The sequence below is a fragment of the Elephantulus edwardii genome, unplaced genomic scaffold, assembly GCF_000299155.1.
Source record: "Elephantulus edwardii isolate Elephantulus edwardi_28Jun2011 unplaced genomic scaffold, EleEdw1.0 scaffold00003, whole genome shotgun sequence".
Taxonomy (NCBI): Eukaryota; Metazoa; Chordata; class Mammalia; order Macroscelidea; family Macroscelididae; genus Elephantulus; species Elephantulus edwardii.
This window is the reverse complement of record NW_006399753.1, coordinates 8,800,527-8,824,698: the sequence shown is the minus strand read 5'-3', so window position 1 is coordinate 8,824,698 and position 24,172 is coordinate 8,800,527. Positions and strand designations below refer to the sequence as shown.

At 50.3% G+C, this 24,172-nt stretch overlaps 1 protein-coding gene across 1 annotated transcript in view; it reads left to right on the top strand.

Annotated features, from left to right (window-relative positions):
- The window catches only part of TG (thyroglobulin), a 232,967-nt gene that overhangs the window by 181,122 nt on the left and 27,673 nt on the right, over positions 1-24,172 (top strand). Inside the window, exons 42-43 of the mRNA XM_006879275.1 lie at positions 15,474-15,638; positions 16,616-16,783. Of these exons, the coding sequence (XP_006879337.1) occupies positions 15,474-15,638; positions 16,616-16,783 (333 nt within the window). The remainder of the gene's footprint in view (positions 1-15,473; positions 15,639-16,615; positions 16,784-24,172) is intronic.

Genomic DNA, 24,172 nt, shown 5'->3' with positions numbered 1-24,172 from the left:
TTTAATGATTCTCAGTCCTTCATGTTGTGAGTGTGCTGTAGCTGCGTCAGCCATTCAGCCGCTGGTGGACACTTGGGTTGTACTTTGCTGTTGTAAACAGTGCTGCGGTAGCACGAGGGTGTGCGCCGATTTCGGTGGACGCTCCTATTTCTTAGGGCATTTACCTCGTAGTGGGATTACTGGATCAAATGCTATTTCCTTTCCCAACCACCTGAGGACATGCTTTCTGTTGCGATGATACCCTTTTACGTTCCCACCAATCTCTCTACACCCTCACCTGCATTTGTTGTGTGAGGTCTTACTAAACATGGCTCTTTTATTGGGGTGAGATGACACCCACATTGTTGTTTTGATTTTCCTATCTCCTGTAGCTAATGAGCTCAACATTTCTTCAGGTATATATATTTTTTTCCCTTCATGTATATTTTGGCCATCTGACTGTTTTCTCCAGTGAAGTGTCTATTCATGTCCTCTGCTCACTTTGTGAATGGACTGTTTGTTTGTCTTTTCCTTGTTGAAGTGTCAGAGATTTCTACACACTTTAGAGATGAGCTACTTGTCAGATGTGTCCTTGTCACGCGGTTATGCTTCACCGGTCAGTTCTCTGTTCACTCTCGGACAAGTCCAGGGATGCATCTTTATGGAAGTGGATTGTCGCGTCTTCTCCCATGGAATGGTTCAAGGATTCAAATCACAGACCTTTTAATGAACAGGTTAAGAGTTTTTACCCACAGCAACACCATGGCTCCTTAGAAGGAAGAGAAGGAGAGCTGAAATGTGGGGGATGCTGCAAGACCCTTGACTCTTGCTCACATTATTCTGACTGTTCTCTGGTGGCCTAGTGGCAAGAAGCGCACTGCAATCCCGAAGGCACATGGTTCAAGGCCACCACCAGCTGCTTTGTGGGAGAAGGATAGGTAATTTCCTCCCATGTGATTGAATACCTCTGAAAAGCCACAGGAGGGTCTGCTATGGGTTGGTTCCAACTCGACAGTACACAACAACTCTCAGTCTACACTTCTCAGTATGAAGAACTTAAGACTCAAAATATTTCAATGACATGTCCAAGGGCACTCACTGATGAGGAACTCTCTCGCTAAGTTACTTCTGGGGTGATGAGCTCACCATCACTTTTACGTGAGCCTCCCAACAAGACTTTACTTCCTACTACTTTCTCCAATGTGTCCCTTTTCCCCGATCAAGTCCTGGAACCCATGCTTTGTCTCCGTCCTACTCAAGCACTCCTTAGACTGTCAATCATGTAAGATCATAAGGGCAGCACTGGTCTGGGGCTAAAGCTCAGAACAGAGGAAGGGATATGAAAGAAGAAGGATGCATGGAAATGAAAAACCAGAAGGGAAGCGAGCAGTGGGTGTGACACTGTGAGGGTAGCAATGACAGTAACAAAACATGGATGAATTGTTAAATGGAAACCAATTTGTCAGTTTGTTCTGTAAACTTTCACTGAAATGATAATAAGAAGTTAAATGAGAGAGAAAGAGATGAGTGTCAAAGAAGGCAAGTGCTGTCTAACCTTGTCCTGTTTTCAAAACTGAGTCTAGATGATGTTGCTGCTAACACTTCCTTAGGACCCACAGGGCAGCGTATCTAACCATCCAGCAAGGTGCAAGGGACATAGCAGGGACCCTCTGAACGTGAACAGCTTCCTTGCCTTTTAAATTGGAACAGAAGCTCTGCAAAGCCAGGCACGTCTAGTGCCTCCCTTTGGCGCCTAGCTCTGAGCCTGACCCAGCAGAGATGCTCTGTAACTATCCACTGAGTGACTGAATCCATGAATACGCAGCCCTGCTCTTTGGACAGAAGCACACACATTGTGAATGTTGACTGTCCCCCTGGAGAAGACAGCAGGCTCACCATGAAAAGCCCTCTCGCTGTGGTCGTCATTGACTCGCCATGAAGACCGTAGTCCCTGCCCTTCATGGTGCCTGTCTGTGGAGACAGAGCTGTTTGTCTTTCTGGAACCATCTCTCCAAAGCCAGCTAGTTGTTCCCTCTGTCTAACATGTGAACGAGCAGGAATGAGACCTGAAGGTGGATGTCATCAGATCTTTGTGTTTCTGTGGTAGAACTCTTGGCATCAACCGAGGGAGAAGAAGGAAACGAAAAACTTTCCGTTCACGGTTCTCTGTTGTAAAGGCTCCACACACGTGCTGGTCTGTTAGAGCTACTGTTGTCGTTGTGCAATGCTGTCCTCATGGAGGGAGGGGACATTTTTTGCCTTTTTGAAAGTGGAGAACAAGACAACAAGTTTCCCAGAGGTGGGGAAGAGCCCTGAAGAGAGGCCCAATTTCAGCTTTTGAAACTTGGCTTGCTTGACTAACTTCCCCTTGTCTTTCTTGTTATGCTGTGCTGAAGGGATGATTCTAGTTGAGAGGGACACCATGGGACAGAGTAGAACAGGGACTGACGTCTTTACAGGAGCAGACGCATAGCTGATCCTCCTGCAGATTGCCAAGGCCGTGAGTCCAATGGGAGGAGATTGCCCATGTTTCTCCCTTGGAATTACATGGATTCCAACCACCAGAGATGTTCAGCCTTTGGGTTAACAGCGCAGCTCCCCAAGGACTATTCCATGGGGTGCATAGCTGGTCCTTATGGAATGAAGGAAGCAGACCAGCTTGCTCCCCCAAGGAGAGTGTGTCTTCAGGGGAGTGGGGACAGTCTGGACTTCTGATGCGGGCTCTCTGCAGCTCTTGTCTTAAGTCCCAGCGGGCCTCTTCACCTCTCTGCCCAGTGTCTTCATCTCCAGAAGCACAGCTACAGTCAGACCTGCCCAGACACCTCCGAATGCACGTCAGCAGTGCAAAGTGACCTTCACACCAATCACGGAGTCTATAAAATTCTTACAAACACTCTCATTCTAAGACATCTTTCGTGGAATGTTGTGTGTGTGTGTGGGGGGGGGTTTAAGTCATACAAAAGTGTGATGTTGTTAGGAAAAAGCAGCAAGTTCACAACAACACTTGATGTAGCTTAGCTGGTGTCAACCTGGAAGGGCGTGGAATCGCCATCAGCTTCCTTTCCCTGCCTGCCGAGCCAGGACTAATTACACCCACAGCGAGGGGGCCTGGGGAAGGGGGAAGGACAAAGGAGCTCAGTGCTCAGAAACCCTCCTCGGCGTGAACACAATTTCAACCCCAAATACACTGGAGGATAGTGCGTTCATTTTTTTATGACAGTTGTATTGTTAGGTGCCATTGAGGCAACGCAGACCCTGTGCAGAGAAAGCACAGCATTGCCCTGGCTGCTGCGGTCCTCACAAACCTCACTGAGGGTCTTCCTCTTTCTCTTTGACCATCTACTCTATCAAGCACAGCATCTTTCTCCCAGGACTGGCCCCCCTAACAACATGTGTACCGTTCTGAGACAAAATCTCACAGCCCGGCCTCTCAGGAGCACTCTGAAGGCACCTCATCCAAGTCAGGTTTGTTCGTTCATTTGCAGTCCCCAGGAGATTCCATGCTCTGTCAACAACACATTCTAAGGCATCAATTCTAATTTTCAGTAGCAATATCTTAAATAAGGATAACTGATATATGTTTTATACATTTTAAAGTGCTTTTAAAAAGTGTTATTTAATTTTTATAAGAGCTCTGGGATATGAGTGATGATTTGAATGGCAGTTACTATTTGTTGGAAATCCAGTGTGGAAACTCTTTATATACATACTTCATCATTCACTTCAGCCAACAAATAAAGTCAATATTGTTATCCTTATACTTCATTAAGCATTTGAGATGGCTCAGCATGGACAATGTACATGCTTTCCCCAGGGATAGATGAGGGAACCCTAGTGGCCCAGTGGTAAGGAGCTGCACTGCCATACCAATGGAATGCAGTTCGAATCCATCAGCTGCTCTGTGGGGAAAGGGTGGGCGATCTCCTTCCCAGAGCCTCTCTGAAAGCTCGCTGCAGGGTCAGCTATGAGTTGGTTCCACCTTGATTACATACAACAACAGCAACAACAGGGGCACTAAACTTGGACGTGAGTTGACAGTCCCCATGGACCAACTTTTGATGCTGAATCTTGAAACTTTATTTATGTGAAACTGTAAACCTAGTTTACAAAAGAGGAAAGCAAGACTCGGAAAGATGAAGGCAGTTCTCCAGAAATGACTAAGCTGGCGTGTTATCAGTCCAAGACTCAGCAGCGGTTCCCTAACCCTGACACCTATCTTCTGTCCACTGTTGTAGATCTCTTTAAGACAATAACTAGAACTTTGTTTTACCTGGAAAGTGTGAATGGGATGGTTCTGTTCATGGTGGGTATAGATTCCAGGATCTGAGCAGAGGAAGGATTCCAATGTGTGATAGTTAGGACCTAGGAACTCATCAGAACCTTGCAGAGAGTCTCCTTGGGGAGAGACGGAACTCAGGAGTGTGCCCTTGGGGAAGCTTGGGGAGGCAGCCCAGGGGTTCTCCAGCTGCAGGCTGGGCTCAGGGCTCAAGCTGCTCTGAGGCAAGCAGCCTGAAGACACAGTGGCTTGGCTGTAGAAATGCTGAGTCAGCCTGAACACCCAAGGCCAGTGAGGGCAGAAGGAGCGTGAGGACCCGGCTGAAGCCACAGAGGTTCAGGCCTGAGCCAAAGAGTCCAGTTCAGAAGGCAGACTGGACCTTAAGAATCAGTTGAGGGTGTCCCCACTGCTCTGCCTGACAGATGTGAGCCCCACACACAAACCCCAGGAGGTCCACTTCTGATCCAGCCCATGTCCCATGCCGTGGCCAGAGCCAGCTTTGCCAGTTTCTAAAAGTTTCCACATCTCCCCTCACCACTCCTACATGCTGGTGGCTCCCTCACCCACCTCTCCTAATGGGGTGACAGTAGATCCCCTTCAGGTCAGGCCCTCAATGCCCTGTCCTATTTGAGCAGATGCCTCTGAGATGAGCCATCCAGGGGTGTCAGGCTGGTGCCACGCAGGCAGCTCCCCACCTCTGACCTGCGGAGTTTAGCTGGGCTGCACTGAGTTAGTCTCCTTGTAAAGCTCTCCTCTGTAAAGTGTCGGCTTCCCTTCAGGCACCGGGTCCTGCATTACCTCCTTTGTATTCTCATGATCGTTGCATGAGTCCCCTGGAACTGCAATGACTAAATGTCCTACACTAGGGGCTTCCAGCATCGGAAACGTGCCACAGCACTGCAGTCAAGCTGATACAGGGTTATTTATGCCTGTTCCTAAGATCTAGAGGAGGAATCTCATGGGTCTCCCAGTGGCTGGTGGCCCCAGGCCAGTCCTGGCTGGTAGAAGCATCCCTCCAACCTCTGTATCCATCCTCACATGCCCTCGTCCCTCTGTGTCACTTCTAGGTGTGTCTTTTTCTCTTCAAGAATGTCGATCATGTCAGGTGAGGTCTCACCTTATTCCATGACTCAGGTGAACTAATTGCATTTGGGAAGACTATTTTCAAATATGGAAGTCCTCCCGGGTACTAGGAGTCAGGACTGGAATATATCTCAATCCAGTCATGAGCTCCAAATGGCCATGAACACCCAGCAACAGCCCAGAACTTTCTATCTTGTGCTTCTCTGGGACTGACAGAGAGTCTGCTTTGTTGATCAAGGGCCAGCCAGTGGCATTTACTGAAGGGAGGAAAGGCGAGAGAGGACAGAGGAAGGAGGAAGGCAAGGAGAGGGGAGGCTGTTGGAGGTAAAAGACGGAACACAGCCAGGAGGTGTGGCTTTTCCACTGTCAAGTTCTTGGCTTCGGCTGCCTTTCTGATAGTGGTACTTCTTCAGGAGCTCTTCATAAACTCTGTGTCATTACAGAGAAGAGAAGTTCTGTCTCTCCCACAGTGCTGGGAACCAGGGCAGAAGCAGGTCTCCTACGAGGTTCACGTCCCCCCCTCCTGGGCACGCCCAGGGAACCACTCACCGCTTGGGCGTCATTTTCCATATTGTCATTGGACACAGATAGGCCCAGGTGAGGCATGGCTGACATTTCAAGAGCTGCCGTGAGCCCTTCACACACACCCGCCTCAATGACAAGCCGCACCAACAAAACCCAATTCATCGTGGGATCAGCTGTTCGCCCAAGGTCACACTGTCATTAGGTGGTCTGAGCAAACGGGACCTCAGGTCTTTCTGGTTCTAAATCCACATGCTCGCCATTCTTCTACCCTGGAAGTTGCTTTGGATGTTTTAGAGGGATGATAATGTAGAATTAGTCCCAGAACATGCCTCTTCCACATGAGCACGGATAATGGAACCATCCCATCACCGTTAATTGCCTCTGACTTACGATGAAGTCATAAGACAGAGTGAAACGGCCTCGCAGGGGCTCCAGGGCTGCAACTCTTTCCCGAAGTAGACCGCCTCCTCTTTCTCCTGAGGATCTTCTGCTGGCTTTGAACCACCGACCTTTCCGTCAGCAGCCAAGCATTAACCACTGCACCACCGGGGCTCCTTGCAGTATTGGTGGTATTGTTGGGTGCTGTTGACTGTGGTTCACAGCTGCCCGATGAGCAGCAGATCAAAGCCTTGCCTCGTATTCGGCACCACGCTCCCAAGTCCACCACGCTCGAGTCTGCTGGGATAGAACTCATCATCATAGAAGTGATGGGAGCGGAAGACCGTAACTTGTACCAGGTACCCTGCTGAAGTCTTCCCACAATGCACTGCGTAGGACTCTTGAAACAGGCTACGCGAGGGGCACCTTACAGCCGAGAAGGCTGAGGCTGGAGGAGGTTACGGCCCAGGACACCACATTTTATTGTGCTTTGCTGATATTGTTTCTTACACATTGGAAGTTTATGGCAACCTTGGGTTGAGCAAGTCTATTGGCGCCATTTACCAGCACCGTGTGCTCGTTTTGTGCCTCTGAGTCACATTTTGGCAATCCTCTCGATATTTCAAACTATTGCACACTTAATAGAGGGGAGCAGAAGGTTGACATATTTGCTGAAAAACCAAAATATCCACATGACTTGTTGTATTGTGATCTTGGCTTTATTGCAAACCAAACCTGCATTCTCTCAGAGGTCTGCCTGTAATTTGGTCAGGACCAAAGAAGGAACAGGTAGTAAAGTCACAGCCAGGTTCAAGCTGGCATCCCCACAGGTGGTAAAGCCATGGTCCTGGTCCAGGCTGGTGTCCCCACAGGTGCAGACCTTGCCCTCCACTGCCCACTCCCACTGCACTAGCCATTATCTGGGTTCAGCTGGTCACTGAAACAAAGTGGTGGGAGCAAATCATTGGAAAGAAATATTTAAGCCTGCCCACAAGTCTTAATTACTACATTATTTTTAAAAAGACACATATGCCCAAGGAGGAGCCTGGGCACTTGCTGAACGGGGTACAGGGGACCAAGAGTGTAGACTCTCAAATCCTTTTGTGATCTGTGAGCAGTGGCTACCCCCTTACACACACACACACACACACACACACACACACACACACACTCTCATCACTCACATGTCTACTTTTGAAAAGCGATACCTTTGCCTGGGACAGGAGTAATTTGCAAGTGTAGAGCATTGAAATGGGTTCTGACAGGCAGAAGGTGATGGAGGCAGCTAGACAGAATGTTTGTGACAGATGGGAAAAGGCGTTTTGTCACGTCTGCAGGAACCTGGGGTGGAAAGATGGCAGGAGCAGGCTTCGTCCTCACGAGGCCCCGCCTTTCGTAAGCTGAGAAAGTGCCCCGAGATGTTAGCCCTCAGGGTAGAAGTGGCGCCTCTGGGATTCTCCCTGGGCAGGAGAGCCCCATGCCATATCCACCAGCAAGAGACAAAGTGGGTGTCTATGCCTCGTAAAAGCAGTTATTTGTCCAAGATGTCAAGAAAAGGGACAGTCAGGTTTAGCTCCCAGACAGTGGCTGGTCTGGTTCTCTACCCTCCAACGAAGCCCTGGTGCATGGAAGGGCTGTGTTTAAGCTGTGCTGTTTTATTAGGTGCTCAACAACATTTTGAAAAGTTTAAAATACTCTGAGAATTGCCAAAATGAGACACAGAGACATGAAGTGAACTCACGCTGTTGGGAAAAAAAAAAAACCAAAAACTGGCTCCGATTGACTTGATTAGACCAGAGGTGCCACAAACCTTCAATTTACAAAAATCAGATGTTTTACCAAAGCAAAACTCGACCAACACCGTCCAATGAGGCACGCCGGTCCTCGCTTTGCCTGGATGGAAGCCAGCGTGGCGTAAGCGTTGGGTTGTGACCTCTCAGCTGACCCGTCATCACTGCAGGACGAGCAGCTAGTGAGTCAGAAGTGAGCGAGTTTCTAGAGACCCAGGGTCGGGGCAAGACTCGGGGCCACAGACTCGATGTCTCTCACTGAGTGAGAAGGTTCAGCTAGAAAGCTGGGGTTCAAGGCACCAGTAGCAGAGATGCCTTCCTTACTTGATCCTAACCCTGTGGGTTGGGGTAAGAACTCCATTGTGTGGTTGTGACTAGTTGCCATCAGGGTGGTTCTGACTCACCCCGTGTTCCTGCCCTGTATCCCGATGCTGATTTGCTTAAGTCCATCGTTCTGCCCACTGTGTGTTAGGAACGCCTTCCGACTCAGAGGCTCGCCTGCCAGCAGTGTTCTCCATGTCGTGGTCTACAGGACTTGGAGGGACTGATCTCGGGTGTAGACTGCCAGCTTGTTCATTCTAGTCTGTCCTGTCTTGAAGCTCCTCTGAAACTTGTCCACCACAGATGACCCTGCTGATATTTGAGATACTGGTGGACAATGTGTCAGCAACAGGCAAGACATCTCCACACCGCAAACTGAGAGGTGGGTGGAGGGAAGCCTGTGGGTGGACAGCGGTGCCCAGGAAGGTGTGAGGCCCCAGAGAGGCAAGACAGCTGCCTCTCTGTCAACCTTGCAACTTGAGACCCACCACCATCAGCTCAAACTGGGCTCCATAACAGAGTCACCATGGATTCACCGTCAGTCTCACGGGGAATGATGGGTTAATGAGGCAAATTTTCAGCAATGAGAACAAATTAAACTGTAGAAATGAAATATACGGGCAATAATATGAGTGCTGTTATATACTGTCATTGTTATAAGGAGTTAAAACCGACCATAGCTGACCCTTGCCAGGTTTTCAGAGACCGTTGATTGCATGAGAGGAGATTGCCCATCTCTCTCCCACAGAGCTGCTAGTGGCCTTGAACTATGTGCCTTCAGGATTTCAATACAGTTTTTTGCCACCAGAAATCCCTATGAGTTGTTGTTGTTAAGTGCCGTCAAGTCATAGACAATTCATAGCACCCTATTAACGAAATACCTGAACACTTGGATCACTTTCATGCAATTTCCACAGGCAAGCTAGTTTGGAAGCGGATGCCATTTCTGCTTCCAAGCTTGTTTTAGTCAGGGAGCTCCACCAAACACTGTCCACTATGGGTAGCCATTCTTGCATTTGACACGTCAGTGTCACAAGTGTTCAGCTTCACAGCAACCACGAGTTACCTCTGTACAGCAAATGGACAGACTAGGGCTATCCCACTTAGAAGAATGTTTGACCAAAAACAATTAAAACCAGGCCCAAGGGCTGCAGATTAAAATCACTACCTTTGGCTTGGTAGCATCACTTTCTGTCCACTAGGCCAGCAGAGCTCTCTCTATGTTGTTGGTGTTAAAACCAACTTTCACTGGGTGCTAATTGCCTACTGGGCATTTCACTTCAGATGTCTCATTTAGCAAGGTGCTCAAGGTCCTGTAGTCCACAGCGTGTTAGACGAGCTCATCACTCCCACGCGTGGCTCTCCAACAGCCCCTCTCTCCTCTTTCCTGGGGGCAGACATTGGTGACCCCTCTTCACATGCAAGTCTATGTCGCAGGGGCTGATGGGTGATGGACTCGAGGGAGGGAGAGCGATGTCGTGTTCCACACACCAGTTTATCACTCAACGTTTTTCTCCCTGGTGGCTCATTGTAGAAGGTCTGTGCGTGGATACTCCTGAGAACGTGTACACGAACGTTTCAAGGAGGGCCGTGTGGAGATGTCTGTCCACTCATCAGAGTGTTTGTACAGAGTCATCCGTGTGTGCCTGGGTCTCCTGTGCCTGGTGGCTTAGTGGTAAGGAGTTACGCTGCCAACCCAAAGGCATGTAGTTCAGGTTCACAGCTGCTCAGTGGGAAGGGCAATAAAAATGAGATTACTGCCTTTGAAAACCCATTGGAGAGTCAGCCATGGGTCAGTTCCACCTGGACGGTACACAGCAACAACAGATATCTGCCTGTATGTACATAAGTATGACTCTGTGTCTACTCCTGTGTGTGTGTGAGAGAGTGTGCCTGGCGTGTGCTTCTCTGCCTGTGACTATGTGTATATTTATGTCTGTGTGTTCCTCTGAGCGTGGCTGTGTGTCTCTGTTGTGTGTCTCTCTGTGAGCCTGTATCATTCTATGACTATATGCATTGCTTTCATGTGTATCTGAGCATGTCTGTGTTTTGTGTTTGTCTATGTGTCTGTGTGAGTCCATGTTATTCTGTAATGATGTGCACCTGTCTCTGTGTGTATCTGAACATATCTATGTATTGTATGTATCTGTGTGTCTCCTTATGTGTGTGTTTGTATGAGCCTGTGTCACTCAGTAATGATGTGTGTCTATTCCTGTGTGTATCTGAGCATGTCTGTGTACTGTGTCTCTGTGTGTCTGTGTATGTGTGTCTGTGTGAGGCTGTGTCACTCAGTAATGATGTGTGTCTGTTCCTGTGTGTATCTGAGCATGTCTGTGTACTGTGTCTCTGTGTGTCTGTGTATGTGTGTCTGTGTGTCTGTGTGAGCCTGTGTCACTCAGTAATGATGTGTGTCTGTTCCTGTGTGTATCTGAGCATGTCTGTGTACTGTGTGTGTCTGTGTGTCTCTGTATGTGTGTCTTTTTATGTGAGCCTGTGTCACTTTGTCTGAGATGATGTTTGTCTTTCTGCGTGTGCGTATGCGTATCTGCACACGTGTTTGTGTTTCTCTGAGCACGCCTGGCACTTGATGACCACGTGTGCAGACGTACACTTGGATGGAGGTCTCGTCCCCAGGGTGCCTGTGTGGTTAACTGAGGTCAGGCCCCTTCCCGTGGCCGGAGGCTCCAGGGAGAAAAAGCTGTGGTCAGCATCTGTGGTTTGGACCTGCACTATTTTTAAATTTTAAAAAAAGAAAATAAGACAAACAAGTGGAAGCCCACTGCTGTTTGAAAGCCGGATCAGATTTAGATAAAGCCAGGGCCGGGGCGGGGCTCAGAACTGGACACATTCTATGTGAGTGAGGAATTCCCACCCTGCAGGGTCTCATGAGACTCTGCTATGCTGGCTTCATCCAAACTGACCCCCATGAAGCTCAGGGATCCCACCGAGCCCTCCTCTGCCAGCTGACCCTGTAACAGGTGGGGTGCTCATGCCTTGAACAGACCCCAAACGACAGTCATCCGCTGGGGCCCCACTGCCAGCCGCTCCTCGTGCCATGTCTTGGAGAGGGGTTGCTGGCCGTTGGCTTGCTTAAGCACTCATTTTCCACAGAGAAGCAGGTTTTCTTCAGAACGTGGATTAAAACACAGTGTTGTGAGAGGAAAGTTCCCTGAGCCACTGTGAACTATCGCTGTCGCCCACGCCTTTAACCACTTCCTCGCTTTATCAAGGGAGCGGGATTTTCTTAGCTGATGAGTGCTGAAACATGGGGTGCCCATCCTGAGAGCCCCATCTTCTTCCAACCATCTGCCCTGGCCCGAGGTCTACGGGCTGAGTGCTCTATAAACAGCGGGGGCTTGACCTTGAATGTGTTTACCCTGAAAGTGTGTGCAGGGATGTGTGTGTGCTCACACACATGCTGGGTCTGCATGTTAACATCTCTGGTAAAGAAAAGCATCTCCGGTCAGTTGTCATTATGGAAACAGGAGCCCACCGACCGTGAGTCTTCTCAGGGTGGTGTGGGGTTTCTGGATGACCGCGCGCACACACACACAAGCACACACATGATGTGGTTGGGACCACAGCCCCCGCGGTGCTGCTCGAACTAGCCACTCACCAGCTGGTAATCTTCAGTGAGATTCAGACCCTCTCTGTACTTGAGCATTGTTTTCGTAAAAATAAGGCATAAATAATGCCTGTCTCATTGGGTAAATCATGGACTTAGGGCATGTTGCTGAAAGAAGCTGTTCCTTGGAAGAGGGACATAGAACTTGGAAAGGAAGAGGGTCAGTGAAAGGGAGTAAGCCCCTCAACCAGACAGATTGACACAGGGACTACAGCAATGGATTCAAGTGTGTTGGAGATTGTGAGGACGGCACAGGAGAGGACAGGGCTCGGATCTGTGGTTCACGGAGTCACTATAAGTTGTACTTGACTCAGGGGCACCTAACAACAACATTGGGTGAAGGAGGGGATTGAATGAATTAATACATGTAAAATAAGGAGCCCTGGTGACACAGGGATTACAACACTTGGGTGCTAATTTAAAGGATGGTGATTCAGCCTCATCAACTTCTCCAGGGAAAAAGAGGAAAGAAGGTTTACGTCCCTGGGCCCCCACACATCAGTTCTCCTCTGTCCTCCAGGGTTGTTGTGAGCTGGTATAGATTTGATAGCAGTAGAACTTTTTATTTATATGTAAAATACTTGGGACCTTGCTTGAAATGTAATGAGTACTCAAAATATATTTAATATATATTAAAAAACACATTGCCTTCGAGGTGGAACCAACCCATAGCTGGTCTTCCAGCAGGTTCCAGAGAATCAAATGGAGGCGATTGACTGTCCTTCTCCCACGGAGCTGCTGAGGGGTTCAAATCACCTGTGAGGAGTGGCCTTGGGGTTAATAGCCTAACTCTATACAGGACAGGCCACCAGAGCTCTGAATAGACATTTTTGTTGTAAATGTTGTTGTTGTGTACCATCGAGTCTGAACTGGTCCATAGCTGACCCTCCAGTGGGTTTTCAGAGGCAGTTAATCACATGGGAAGAGATTGCCCTCAGCAGAGAAGCTGGTGGCCTTGAACTGCTGGCCTTTGGGAATGCAGCATGGCTTCTTGCCACTAGGCCACCAGAGCTCCGAATGGACATTAGCTGTTGTTTCTTTCTTGTCGTTACACTCCTAGTTGCTAGTGCATATGGATGCTTGGTAACTGAATCTTCCCCCTTGCTACCACCGCCTTTGTTAGCCTGTCCACAGAGCGGGCACGCTAGCTTTCCCTCCTCTAAGCTGCTGCTGTGACAAATCCACTAAATAAGCGGACAGAGACCTGGCACAGTGAGAGCCTGTCTGGGTGGAGCTGGTCAGTGCAGCTGACACATTACAGATGGGGGTCAAACCTAGGGAGGTGACACACTCAAGATCACACAGCCTGCTGGTCACAGGTGAGGCCCTTCCACCTCTGCCCGGGGTCTTGCAGCAAACAGACTCTGAGCCCAGCTGTCTGACTGCCCCTTACATTATTCTGAACTTGGCCAAAATCCCGTGACAAATCTACCCTTGTCGCCACGTCCATTCTGACTCACACCGATGCTGTGGGGCAGTGCACAGCTGATACTTGGTGTCCATGGCTGTAATCTTTGTGAAAGCAGACAGCCTCTCTTCCTCCTGAGCTGTGGCTGGTGGCTTTGAACCTCTGGCCTCTGTTAACAGATGAGTTCTTACCCATCCTGCCAGAGGGCTCCTTTGAGCCTTGGCCAAATTCCGTGGTGTCCATATTCCTTTATCCCGTCCATGTTGGCATGATGGGAGGACCTTACAGGGCTGGGTGAGGACAAAATGAGTTGACACAGGGAGCTCTCAGACCACAGGAACTGCTATTATTGCTCTTGATGATGGAAGAGGAGGTTCTTTTTATCTGACCACCTCTTCCTCGTGTTAACCATGATTCATGGTAGGACACTGGTCTGAGCTGGGGTCAGAGAGGAGGTGGCCTGAAATAGTGTGCTGGTCAACCCCACTCCTCTCCACTGCTCTCTCCTGGACAGACCATGTGGTTCACCCAGCAGGCCAGGCCCAGGGACCCCCTTTCCCGGACCATCTCCCACACGTACACACTTGATGGAGATGCTCCCAGTGACAGAGACTCAATCGTCCTGCACATTATCCGAGTTTCTACATCTCCTGTGGCAGCGTCTGTTCTAAAGTCCAGCCCTGTCCTAACCAGAAGAGGAAGCTTGCTGTTGGGGGAAACCCAGCAGCAGCCTGTTTGCTTGCGCCGGGGTCACTGGGGGTGAACAGCCATTAACAAGAATGGAGAAAATGTGAATTGATGTTCAAATGTTAGCCAATAACATGGATTTATGCCAGAGACACAAGATTCGTTTAACATTTGAAAATCAATCGATCGAGGTATAAATAACAGTCTTTATGGTTGGATTTTCTGAATGGTTGGATTTTATTTACTAAAATTTTATTTAACATTTTTCTATTTAGGCTCATGAGGGATACTGATTTATGGTGTTCCCATAATTACACAGCTTTGTAATATTTAGTTTTTCTTTCGATACCCAGTGTAAGTGGCATGCTAGCCTTACAGAAAGAATTTAAAATGTTTCTTTTTTCTGAAAAAGTGTGTGCATGATTGATATTACTTCCTCTATAAAAATTACTTCCTCTATACAATTTGATAGAATTTATTAATGAAAAAAAGAAAGACAAGAGTAGTAAAAGACCACAGTCACAGAAAGCTCAGGAGAGGTTTACACAGAGACAGAACCAGTGTCGGAGGCTTGCACGCCAATAGAACCAATGTTGGGGAGTTATCAGGCATAGGAAGAAAGACAGAAGGTGTGGGAGGATAAACATGTAAGTTGGGTGAAGAGAAAAGCAATAGACAGTAAGAGTTTGATGGAAAATAAAGACCTCATCAAGTCAGAACCAACTCGTCGCCGACCTTCCGGCAGGTTTTCAGAGGTGATGAATCACACAAAGGGAGATGGTCATCTTTCTCCCTCAGAGCAGCTGGGGGATTCAAACTGCCTACCCTTGAATTAGCAGGGCAACTCCCTATCCACTAGGCCATGAGAGCCCCTAGATGTTATTGAAGCATTGTACTTAATGAATCATGCTAATCAATGGTATAAAACAATCATGATAATCAATGGTTATAAAACACAATCTCTGTGAATAATTATATGAAAAATCAATATGGTTTGTAAATTTAAAAAAAACCCAAATATTAAAACTAAGGATAAAATAAAGGAGCCCAGGAGGTGGTGGTGGAGGGACATGGCTGGTCCCTCTTTGGCAGAGTGCTAAATCCCAGAGTACAGTTCTGACCTTTATCTCCTGTCCACAGCTCCTGTCTGCCTCAGTCTAGGACTTCAGCCTCAAAGCCAAGATTTGTTAGATCTAGACCAGTTCCTGGCTTAAGTTATACAGCTCAGAGATGTGACAGTGGTCAGTCCTGACCCCTCAGAAGCTTCTGGGTATTCCCTGAAAGGGCTCATGGGGTCACCAAGTGTGGCTGAAGGATGCTCTGCCCTGACGTGGCCTCAAGGTGCAGGGAGAGGAAAGAGACCATCAAGACCATGGTTGATGAATCTGTTTTCCCTTACAGGGGGGCTCTGCCCTCTCCCCAGCTGCTGTCATCAGCCGGGAGAGGGCTCGGCAGCAGGCCACTGCTCTGGCTCGGGAGGTGCGCTGCCCCACGTCACCTGTCCAGGACCTGGTCTCCTGTCTCCGTCAGAAGCCTGCTAACATCGTCAATGACGCTCAGACCAAGGTGGGTGCCGGTGTGTGAGCGAGGCTGGGTCGCCTCTGACCTCTGCCAGTGAGAGGGGACATGACCCAGCCAAGACCACACAGCAGGCTGACGACCAGCTGGACCAGGATGCAGATGCCCTGGCCCTCACTGCTCTGCACGGACCATGGCACGGAATGGGCCAGCGGGAGGACAGCGGGTAGATTGCCCTGAGCCTCGGTTTCTTATCTGTAAAGTGGGGCCGTGATGCACACTTTGCAGAGCCAGAGGGTAAAATGAGATTTTAAATGTAGAAGGTTCATCCCACTTCTGTGGTCATGGCAGGACCCAGGTTCAAGTCACTGCCGGGGCCGTGACAGGACCCAGACACGTAGGAGCCGCACACGCTGAGCATGAGAGACACGGCAGCACAGATGGGTGGAGGATCCTCAACTTGCTGCCAAGTGCTGCCTTCTCCAGCCTGTGGGAGACTTGTTCACAGCCCATGTTCTCTGGCTGGTCCTTGACGATAGTGACAAGGACACTAGCAGAAATACTGTCATCTCAGCTGATGCTGGGCCCATCAGTGATGATGAATCTAGAGACACAGACAGAGAGCAGGTCTATTTGGTCCCCTAAATACGGGATGTTTGAATAGCAGGTAAGTGGATGGAGTTTGTCTGTGGGAACCTGGCCCAGTCCTGTCCTGCCTCACTCACACATGTAAGGGTCCAGGGACCCCTTTTCCTGTCATCTGTTACTACCTTGGGATAAAGGGTCTGAGAAGGTGCCTGGTGACCAGTGGTTATTCAGGTGAGTCTCACCTTGCAGCCCTGCACCTGTCACCCGGCTGGCTGGTGTCCTAGCCCTTTACTCAGACCTCCCAGACAACCCAGATGGGTAACGGACATGGGTGTTCCTACTGTTAGACGTGATTAAGCTGAGCAACAGAATGGATGCTTCAAGGGTCGTAAAGACAAAGCCCATACAAACCACGCACCCCTCTGTACCCTCCGTAGCTCCTGGCTGTGAGCGGTCCTTTCCACTACTGGGGCCCTGTGGTCGACGGTCAGTACCTCCGGGAGGCGCCAGCCAGGACGCTGCAAAGAGCCCGGCGGGCGAAGGTCGATCTGCTCATCGGCAGTTCCCAGGATGATGGACTCATCAACAGAGCTAAGGCCATCAAGGTGGGCAGAGGGTTGTGCTGGGGTCCAGCCAAGGGCACCCTGATGGTCGCCGGGCTGAAAATAGTGATGTGCAGAGGCCGAGAGGGGAGGACGGGAGGTGATGACGGGGATTTGTGACATGAGAGGGGTGGGGGACGCAGATATCCTAGTCATGCCTGCCACTGAATCATGTTGGTTAATGTGGCCAGGCACCAAAGGGCTGTGCAGTATTGGGGTTCCATGTGGTATCCCCACAGTTCTGGCCCATTGAGGGCCGCAGAGACAGAGGACGGAAAGTGCTGTGAAAACCAGCAGGTAGGGGAGACCCCTACCTTCTTACCTGGGGAGTATGTGTGATGGACCTGGAAATGCAGCTCTCTCTAGCTTGTTGGGGTTCAGTGAAGTCGGGGGGCAGGTGCTTTAACTGCCCAGGTGAACACTTTGTACTCAGCCTGGAGGTCGTAGCTATTAGCTAGATGTGGCTGGTTCTGGGATAGGCTCACACCTTCTGCCTTTAGCCCACACCTCTGTGGATAAATCCCTTTCATGCAAGTCTTCTTTATTGTGGACCCAGGGAAGGTGGCCCACGTATAACACAGAGATAAGACCACTCGAGGAACAAATCAATGAATACCTCCCAGCACAACCCCCCATGGGTCTCTGCCTGCACACACCCCCATGGGTCTCTGCCTGGCACCTGTTGAATTAGAGCGCTGAAATCTCAGAGGCACAGGGTTTGAATGCATGCTGTTCTGTGGAAGGAGACAGTCTCCTCCATGCGATTCACAGCCTCTGAAAACCCACTGGTGGGTCAGCTATGAGTCATTTCCAACTTTATGGAGCAACAATATACAACAATATACAGTAAACAATCTATAATAAACAGTATACAATAAACTATATACAACAAACAGCTCACTGCCATCGAGTTGGGACAACTGACCCTGCAGTGGGATCCAGAGGCTGTGAATCACGCAGGAGGATGTGATCTCGCGGGAGGATGTGATCTCGCGGGAGGAGATGCCTGTCTTTTCCCCAACAGGGTAGCTGCTACACTCGAACCACGTGCCTTTGGCTTGGCAGCACAAGCCTCTATCCACTAGGCCACAGATGAAGAAGGGAAAGAATCATTGACTCGGCCTAATCGGCTCTCTCATTCCCTTGGCTTTCCATCTTTCTCTGGCCCAATGCCTCACTCGGAGCCGTGTCCTACAGGACTTACATTCAAGGTTATTTATCACAACATTAATGATTGCGGCGAAAATTGGAAGCAACTCAAATGCCCATTAAGAGGGAGATGATTGACTAAATTAAGACACCACAAGCTATTAACTACTAGGCCTGTGCAGGGTGTTATGCATCAGGCTGCCAAAAGAAAGGTCAGAAGTTTGAATCTGTCAGCCACTCCTGGGGAGAAGGGGCAGCGGGCTCCTTGGGTAAGATTTACAGTCCCAGGAACCCAGTAGATGGTCCTGTGAGTTGGAACGGACTCAGCAGCAGTGGGTGGTGTCCACTGGGGCAACAAAATTCGACTCTTCTCCCCTAGCGAGCTGGATTCCCAGGCCCCCAGGTCCAGCTAAAGAGAGGTCTGACCTGGCCACTTTGACAAGAGCAGCGTCACCACACCCGCATGCCCTGCCCCCATCCAGCTGCAGGCCCAGCACCGACCAGACCGTGGCTCCTTCCACGTCCACTTTCTACTCTGTCTTCCGCATCTGGAGGTCAGCCCTGCGGGTGCTGGGACTTCTCTGCCACACTCTCTGCCGCGTCTCTGATGCTGGCAAGTGTTTCTCATGGTGGTGAGGTTGTTGCTAGGTGCTAATTCGAGTTGGCTCCCACTCATAGCGACGCCACGGACAACAGAAGAAGATGCCGACCCTGGGCTATCCTCACAACCTCTGGAACTGAACCAGTCCAGCTCCCTGAGCCTCTCAACTCAGCCTACTGCCACTGGGTCAGAACTGACAGAGGCTGTAAATGGCACAGAGGCAGATTTTCCATCTTCTGCAGAGCGGCTGGTGGATTCGAACTGAATGCCTTTGAGTTGGCAGATCAACTCTGTACCCATTAGACCATCAGAGCTCCCTGAATGTCAGGGTGCTATGTTCCTTAGAGAGAAAGAATGAAGTCTCAGGAAGCCTCCCACGTCCCAGGCTCTAGCCCAGGAGTTGTGGTGAAGTAACTCTGTTCTCACAGCACCATCCATGGGAGCAATTGTGAGAGAGTTCACAGATGGAGAAGTAGGTTCAGACGGGAGGCGCAGTTCACATCTGCCTGAGTCCAAAAACATCCCCTTTTATTACAGCACGTTGGGGGGGAAACTCAGGCCTTCCCTCCACCAGGCACCAGCTGGGTGTTCGAGTGTGTGCTCATGGCCAAAGAATCAGTTTCCACTTCCCTCAACCCCCTACGACACAGCCCAACTGCCCTAGTGGCAATCTTAGAAGCAGATTCCTTTCTCCCATGGAGCTACTGACGGGTTTGAACTGTCAACCTCTTGATTAGCATCCAGACTCTTTAACCACTGTGCCACCAGTGTAAGGGGCTTAACAGTTCCACAGAACTTCTCACTCTGACCCAGCCAGAAAGCAGTGAGGCCAGGATGCCGACAGCTGGTTTGACGGCAGAACAGACTGGGAGAAGTTTCATGATTGTCCCAAGTTAGTCTTCTCTATCATGTCAAGTCTCCACACAGGCCCTCTGCCTCGCCCTGTGTGAGATTCTAGAATCAGGATGATATAGCTCTTCCCTGTACCCCTGTACCACACCTGTACCCCTCCAGATGCAATCAGAACCAGAGGGAACCCAAGAATCCTCCCCAGCACGGGCCCCCAGGAAGCCCTGTCTGCGGGCACACCTGTTAGCACCCTGCCAGCCACTCATAAATGTCCCCCTTTGTTGTTGAAGCCCCCCTTTTCTAGGAACATGCTCATGTGTGTCCCCAGATCTGCCCTGGGCTCACTCTGCTCTTGATGTGCATTTTACCTTGGGTTAGTGGGTTTCCTCAGGTCCCCCACAAAGCTGCACAACACCTGGTCCGACTGCCTGGAGCTGTGTGAGTCCCAGGATGGCTGTGCTGTCAAACAGGCACCTTCTCTGGAGTCCCTGTCCCAGCAACCCTGAGCCTACCTGAACCCTATGTCCTGCAACAGCCAAGACTCTCTGCCGCCTGGTCCCCAGAAGCAGGACATGCCTGCTACAGGGAGTCACCACACCCACCCAGGACAGGAGTCATTTCCAACACTAAGAAGACTTGTGTGTGTCACCTAGCGTGTGTGAGGTCTCTTTGTGCCACTGAACTCAGAGTTTGGTGCATTTACACGTATTAAATCCCTGCCCTCAGCGAGCTCGCAGTCAGGTTAGGAGGCAGAAAGAGAGCAAGAGCACATGACTAAAACGCCGCTCTGTACCTGCTACGCAGAAAGATGAACATTCGAGTCTCATCGCTCAGGAGGTGGCGTGGGCGTGGGATGCTGGACCCCACAGGAGCCCCAACGGTGGCGCAATGATGAAGGAGCCAGCAAGCACCCTGTCCCATCTGCCTCTTATAAAGGAATATTCCGAGTGCCCTTGGAATGTTGTCAGAACCACTCTCATTCTCCAGAGCTCCCACCTCAGTTTCCCTATCTGTAAAATGGGAGGAGACCCCTCCTGGGTCTCCCATCAGCAAACACCCTCCTGGAGGTGCTGTGGGAATGCAAATATGCACCAGCCCCTGGCAAATAGGAGATGCTTGGTAATTGCTCCTTTTTACATCGATTGTTTCCTGTGAGTGTTATGATTAATGTCCCCAGTCCATAATGTTTTCCATAAAAAGCAAGAAGACAAAGAAAGTCCAGTCCCCAAGTCACTCCGGCTGAATCAAAGCACACACACACTTTCACAATCACCCCCAAATACCTCCCAGAGCCCAGCCTCAAGCCCACGTGGCCACACTTCTCAGCAGAAATGACAAGATGGGTGGGAGGGTCTCACCCCTCCCAGTTCAGCCCCTGGTCCCCGCAGAAATTCATCAGAATCCCTCAGATCAAAGAAGATGGGCAGGGGAGGGATTTTAAGTCTGTGTGAGAACCCTCCCCTCCCCCCCCCCGTCACCCAGGCCAGCAACAGCCCACCCAAACAGTCCTCAAGACCCCAGCAGCAAAGTTACGACATACCCCAGGCGCAAGAGGCCAGCTCCAGACGCGTTGCTCACAGACCACAGTGGTTCCTGAAGCAGCAGCTTTCTACTGAAATCCTTCATCAGCGCGGAGCTGGGGCTTTCTCCCTTTTCGCTCCCTCTCTGCCTTCCTGGTGAAATTGACAGTCTGCCTACATTAACCGGGCATTAATTTGCATGATCAAAAGCAGATTTGTTCCAACACGGAGTGTTCAGCCTTCTCCTCCAAGCGCAAGCATCCCCAAGGACAGCGAGAATAAACCAGGACCAGCGCGCCTCACCCCCAGCGTGGCAGGAGCTGGCCTCATCCAGGAGCAGGTGGAGTGGGGCCTGCCCGAGCGAGGAGGGGAGGGCCGCCCAGAGGAGACTTGGAAGCAGCACCTGGCAGCCCCAGGCACTGGCACGAGCCCCAGCGAGGAGAAGCAAGCCGCTGGTGACAGATTATGGCACGGGGAGGCTCCAGGCTGCACATGCATTTCCTGAAAAGAGAAGTGTGCTGAATCCCTGGGGACTCTGGGGCCCAAAGGAGCAGAGAGTGCTAGGGTGTGGACACAGCACCTGGAGCCAGAGAAGCAGTCCCCACCCCTACCTTCAGCAGCCTCACTAAGGATGATCATTTCACCAGTAGGAGTGCAAGCCCGCTTCTGATGCTCACTGTGACACCTGTCCTGTCTGTCCCACCGCCCAGCTGCCCCTTTGTCCCACTGTGGTGGGTTTATCAATGGGCTGTATCAATGGGCTCCAGCCCAGGGAGCATCAGGAGGCTGGTGCAGGAGCAGCAGGGTTTCCTCCTGTCTTCCAGCTCTGAGTGGGCGCTAACGATGGCACCTCACAATGACAACAAGCACAGGGGGCCTGCGGCAGCGGGCACCTAGACAGTAGTGTTCCTGCCTTCCATGAAGGAGACCCCGGTTTGATTCTGACCCGTGCGCCTTCAGCGCAGCCCCCACCTGTCTGCCAGTGAAGGTGAAGGTTGTGCGCTGCCATGAAGCTGAACTGATTGCACTGGAGCTTCCACTAAGATGAGGAAGAAAGGGCTGGAGATCTAGCTCTGAAAACACCATCAATCCCAGTGTCCTGATCTCCCATGACCCTGGGAGTAGGAGGGTTGGGCACCCCCATTGTCCATGGGGTCCCTCCCTGCAAATTAGGGGCTGCCCCCATGGCCACTAAGAACCACAAGCAACACAAGAAAAGGCTTCTAGCACCCAGGGAGCCTGGCCAGGCCTCTGGTCTCAGCTGTCCTGCTTTTGTTCGGTGCCATTGGGTCAATTTCTTTTATGACAGAGTTTAACTGTCCCAGAAGCAAACCACTTCACTGCTTGGTCCCGAGCGGGTTCAGAACAGGCTTTCCAGCAGCTGTCAAATGGATCACTTTCTAGACACGTTGTGGTGGCTCTTGAGTCAGAGCTGGGCCTCCTGCGGGTTTTCAGAGGCAGTAAGTCACCTGCGAGGAGATTGCCCATCCTTCTCCCGTGGGGCATCTGGTAGATTTGAACATGACTTTGGGATTTCAGCTCAGCTTCTTACCACTAGATCAAGTGTGTGTGTGTGTGTGTGTGTGTGTACGCATTGTATTTATTATGTGCCATTGGATCAGAGCTGACCCATAGCTGACCGTCCAGCAGGTTTGCAGAAGGAGACTGGCCATCTGTCTGTTGTGCAGTAGCTGGTACAGTAGATTCAACCCTTTGGTTTGGCAGCACAACCACTTAACCACTAGACTACAGAAGTGTGTGTGTGTGTGTTATTGTTTCCTCCCTCCCTCTCCTCGAGTTGGTCCCCACTCATGACCACCCTCTGCTGGGTCTCTGACACTGTCAATCTTATTGGAGGAGAGTGTTCATCCTTCTCCCTTGGAATCTCTGTCACTGAATCTCTGTCATTGTTGTTGTTGAGTACTGTCAAATCAGAACCAACTCAAAACTGATTCTCCCATGGGTTCTTAGACAGTAAAGTGCATGGAAGGAGACTGCCCATCATTCTATCATGAAGCAGCTAATTAATTTGAACCACGCACCTTTGGAGTGACAGCACAATCCCATTCCACCCAGCCAGAATCTCACCCTTTGCTTAGTGGAACAACTGAGTAGAGACTTTGCGCCATGAGCTCCCGATGCTGTTGTTAGCTGTACGTATATATTGTGGTCTGGGTGAAAGTTTATAGAGAAAATGGTTTTCTGTTCAAACGTTCATATACGTTTTGTTCTGTGTGACATGACGTCCAGTGCACACAGTGCAGCTGCCCCCTTCGCCTCCCTGTGATTCTTGATCCCACCTCTTTCTGTCCTCTCCCCTCCTGCCTTCTCAACTTCGGGCCTGGCAGTCACGGCCCGTTAGCTCTCGCACGGCTGATTATCCTGAGGAGTGAGCCCACGTGGTGCTGTGTTCATTTTGTAGGCCGATTGTTTGGGTGAAAGTGGAGCCACGAGAGTTTTGTTCCAGGCTCAAAGGGCGATGAAAGGCCAATTCCTGCTGGACCAGCAAGCCTGGCAAACACTTAACTATTGTAGCACCAGTTAGAGCTGTTGGGCCAGATGCTGCCGACTCTCCACGGGCTTTGTCCTCAGCGTCCGATTCAAATACGCATCACCCTTTAATGAATGGACTGAGAAGTGGGAATTATTTATCAGCCTCATTTCAGCGGAAACTCAGGATCTGAGAGACGGGGAGCTCGACATCCCAGACATGAAGGATTACTTTACAATTGCGTTGACAGGAGCGTGGACATCAGCCAAACTGGGTTCACTATTAGTCGTGCCTATGTGTAATTACTCTTAGGGCTTAGATGGCTTTTGAATAGAAATCTTTTCCCGGGACCCTAAAAGTGTGGCAGGCCTGGGGAGATTTCTGCTGTTCCTGGTGATGAGGTTGGCCCTGTGTAGCCAAGGTCACCATGTCACTGATGGTGGAGCAGGGATTCAGCCCTGTCTGAACTTGTACAGAGAACAGACACTAGTTTCCAATTGGCCCACTGTTGTAATCACTGTGTCAGCACCACCTCATTGAGGGTCTTCCTCCCCCTCACTGACCCTCCACTTTCCCCAGCATGACATTTTTTCCTAAGTATTTCCCCTCCTGACAATATGGCCAAACTGCGTGAGGCAAAGTCTCACCATTCTTGACTCTGCAGAGCCCTTTGCTGCTTCCCTCCAAGATGGGTTGGTCTATTCTTTGGGCAGTCTGTGGTTTGCCCAATGCTCTTCACCAACACCACCACTCAACGGAATCCATTCCTCTCCAGGCTTCCT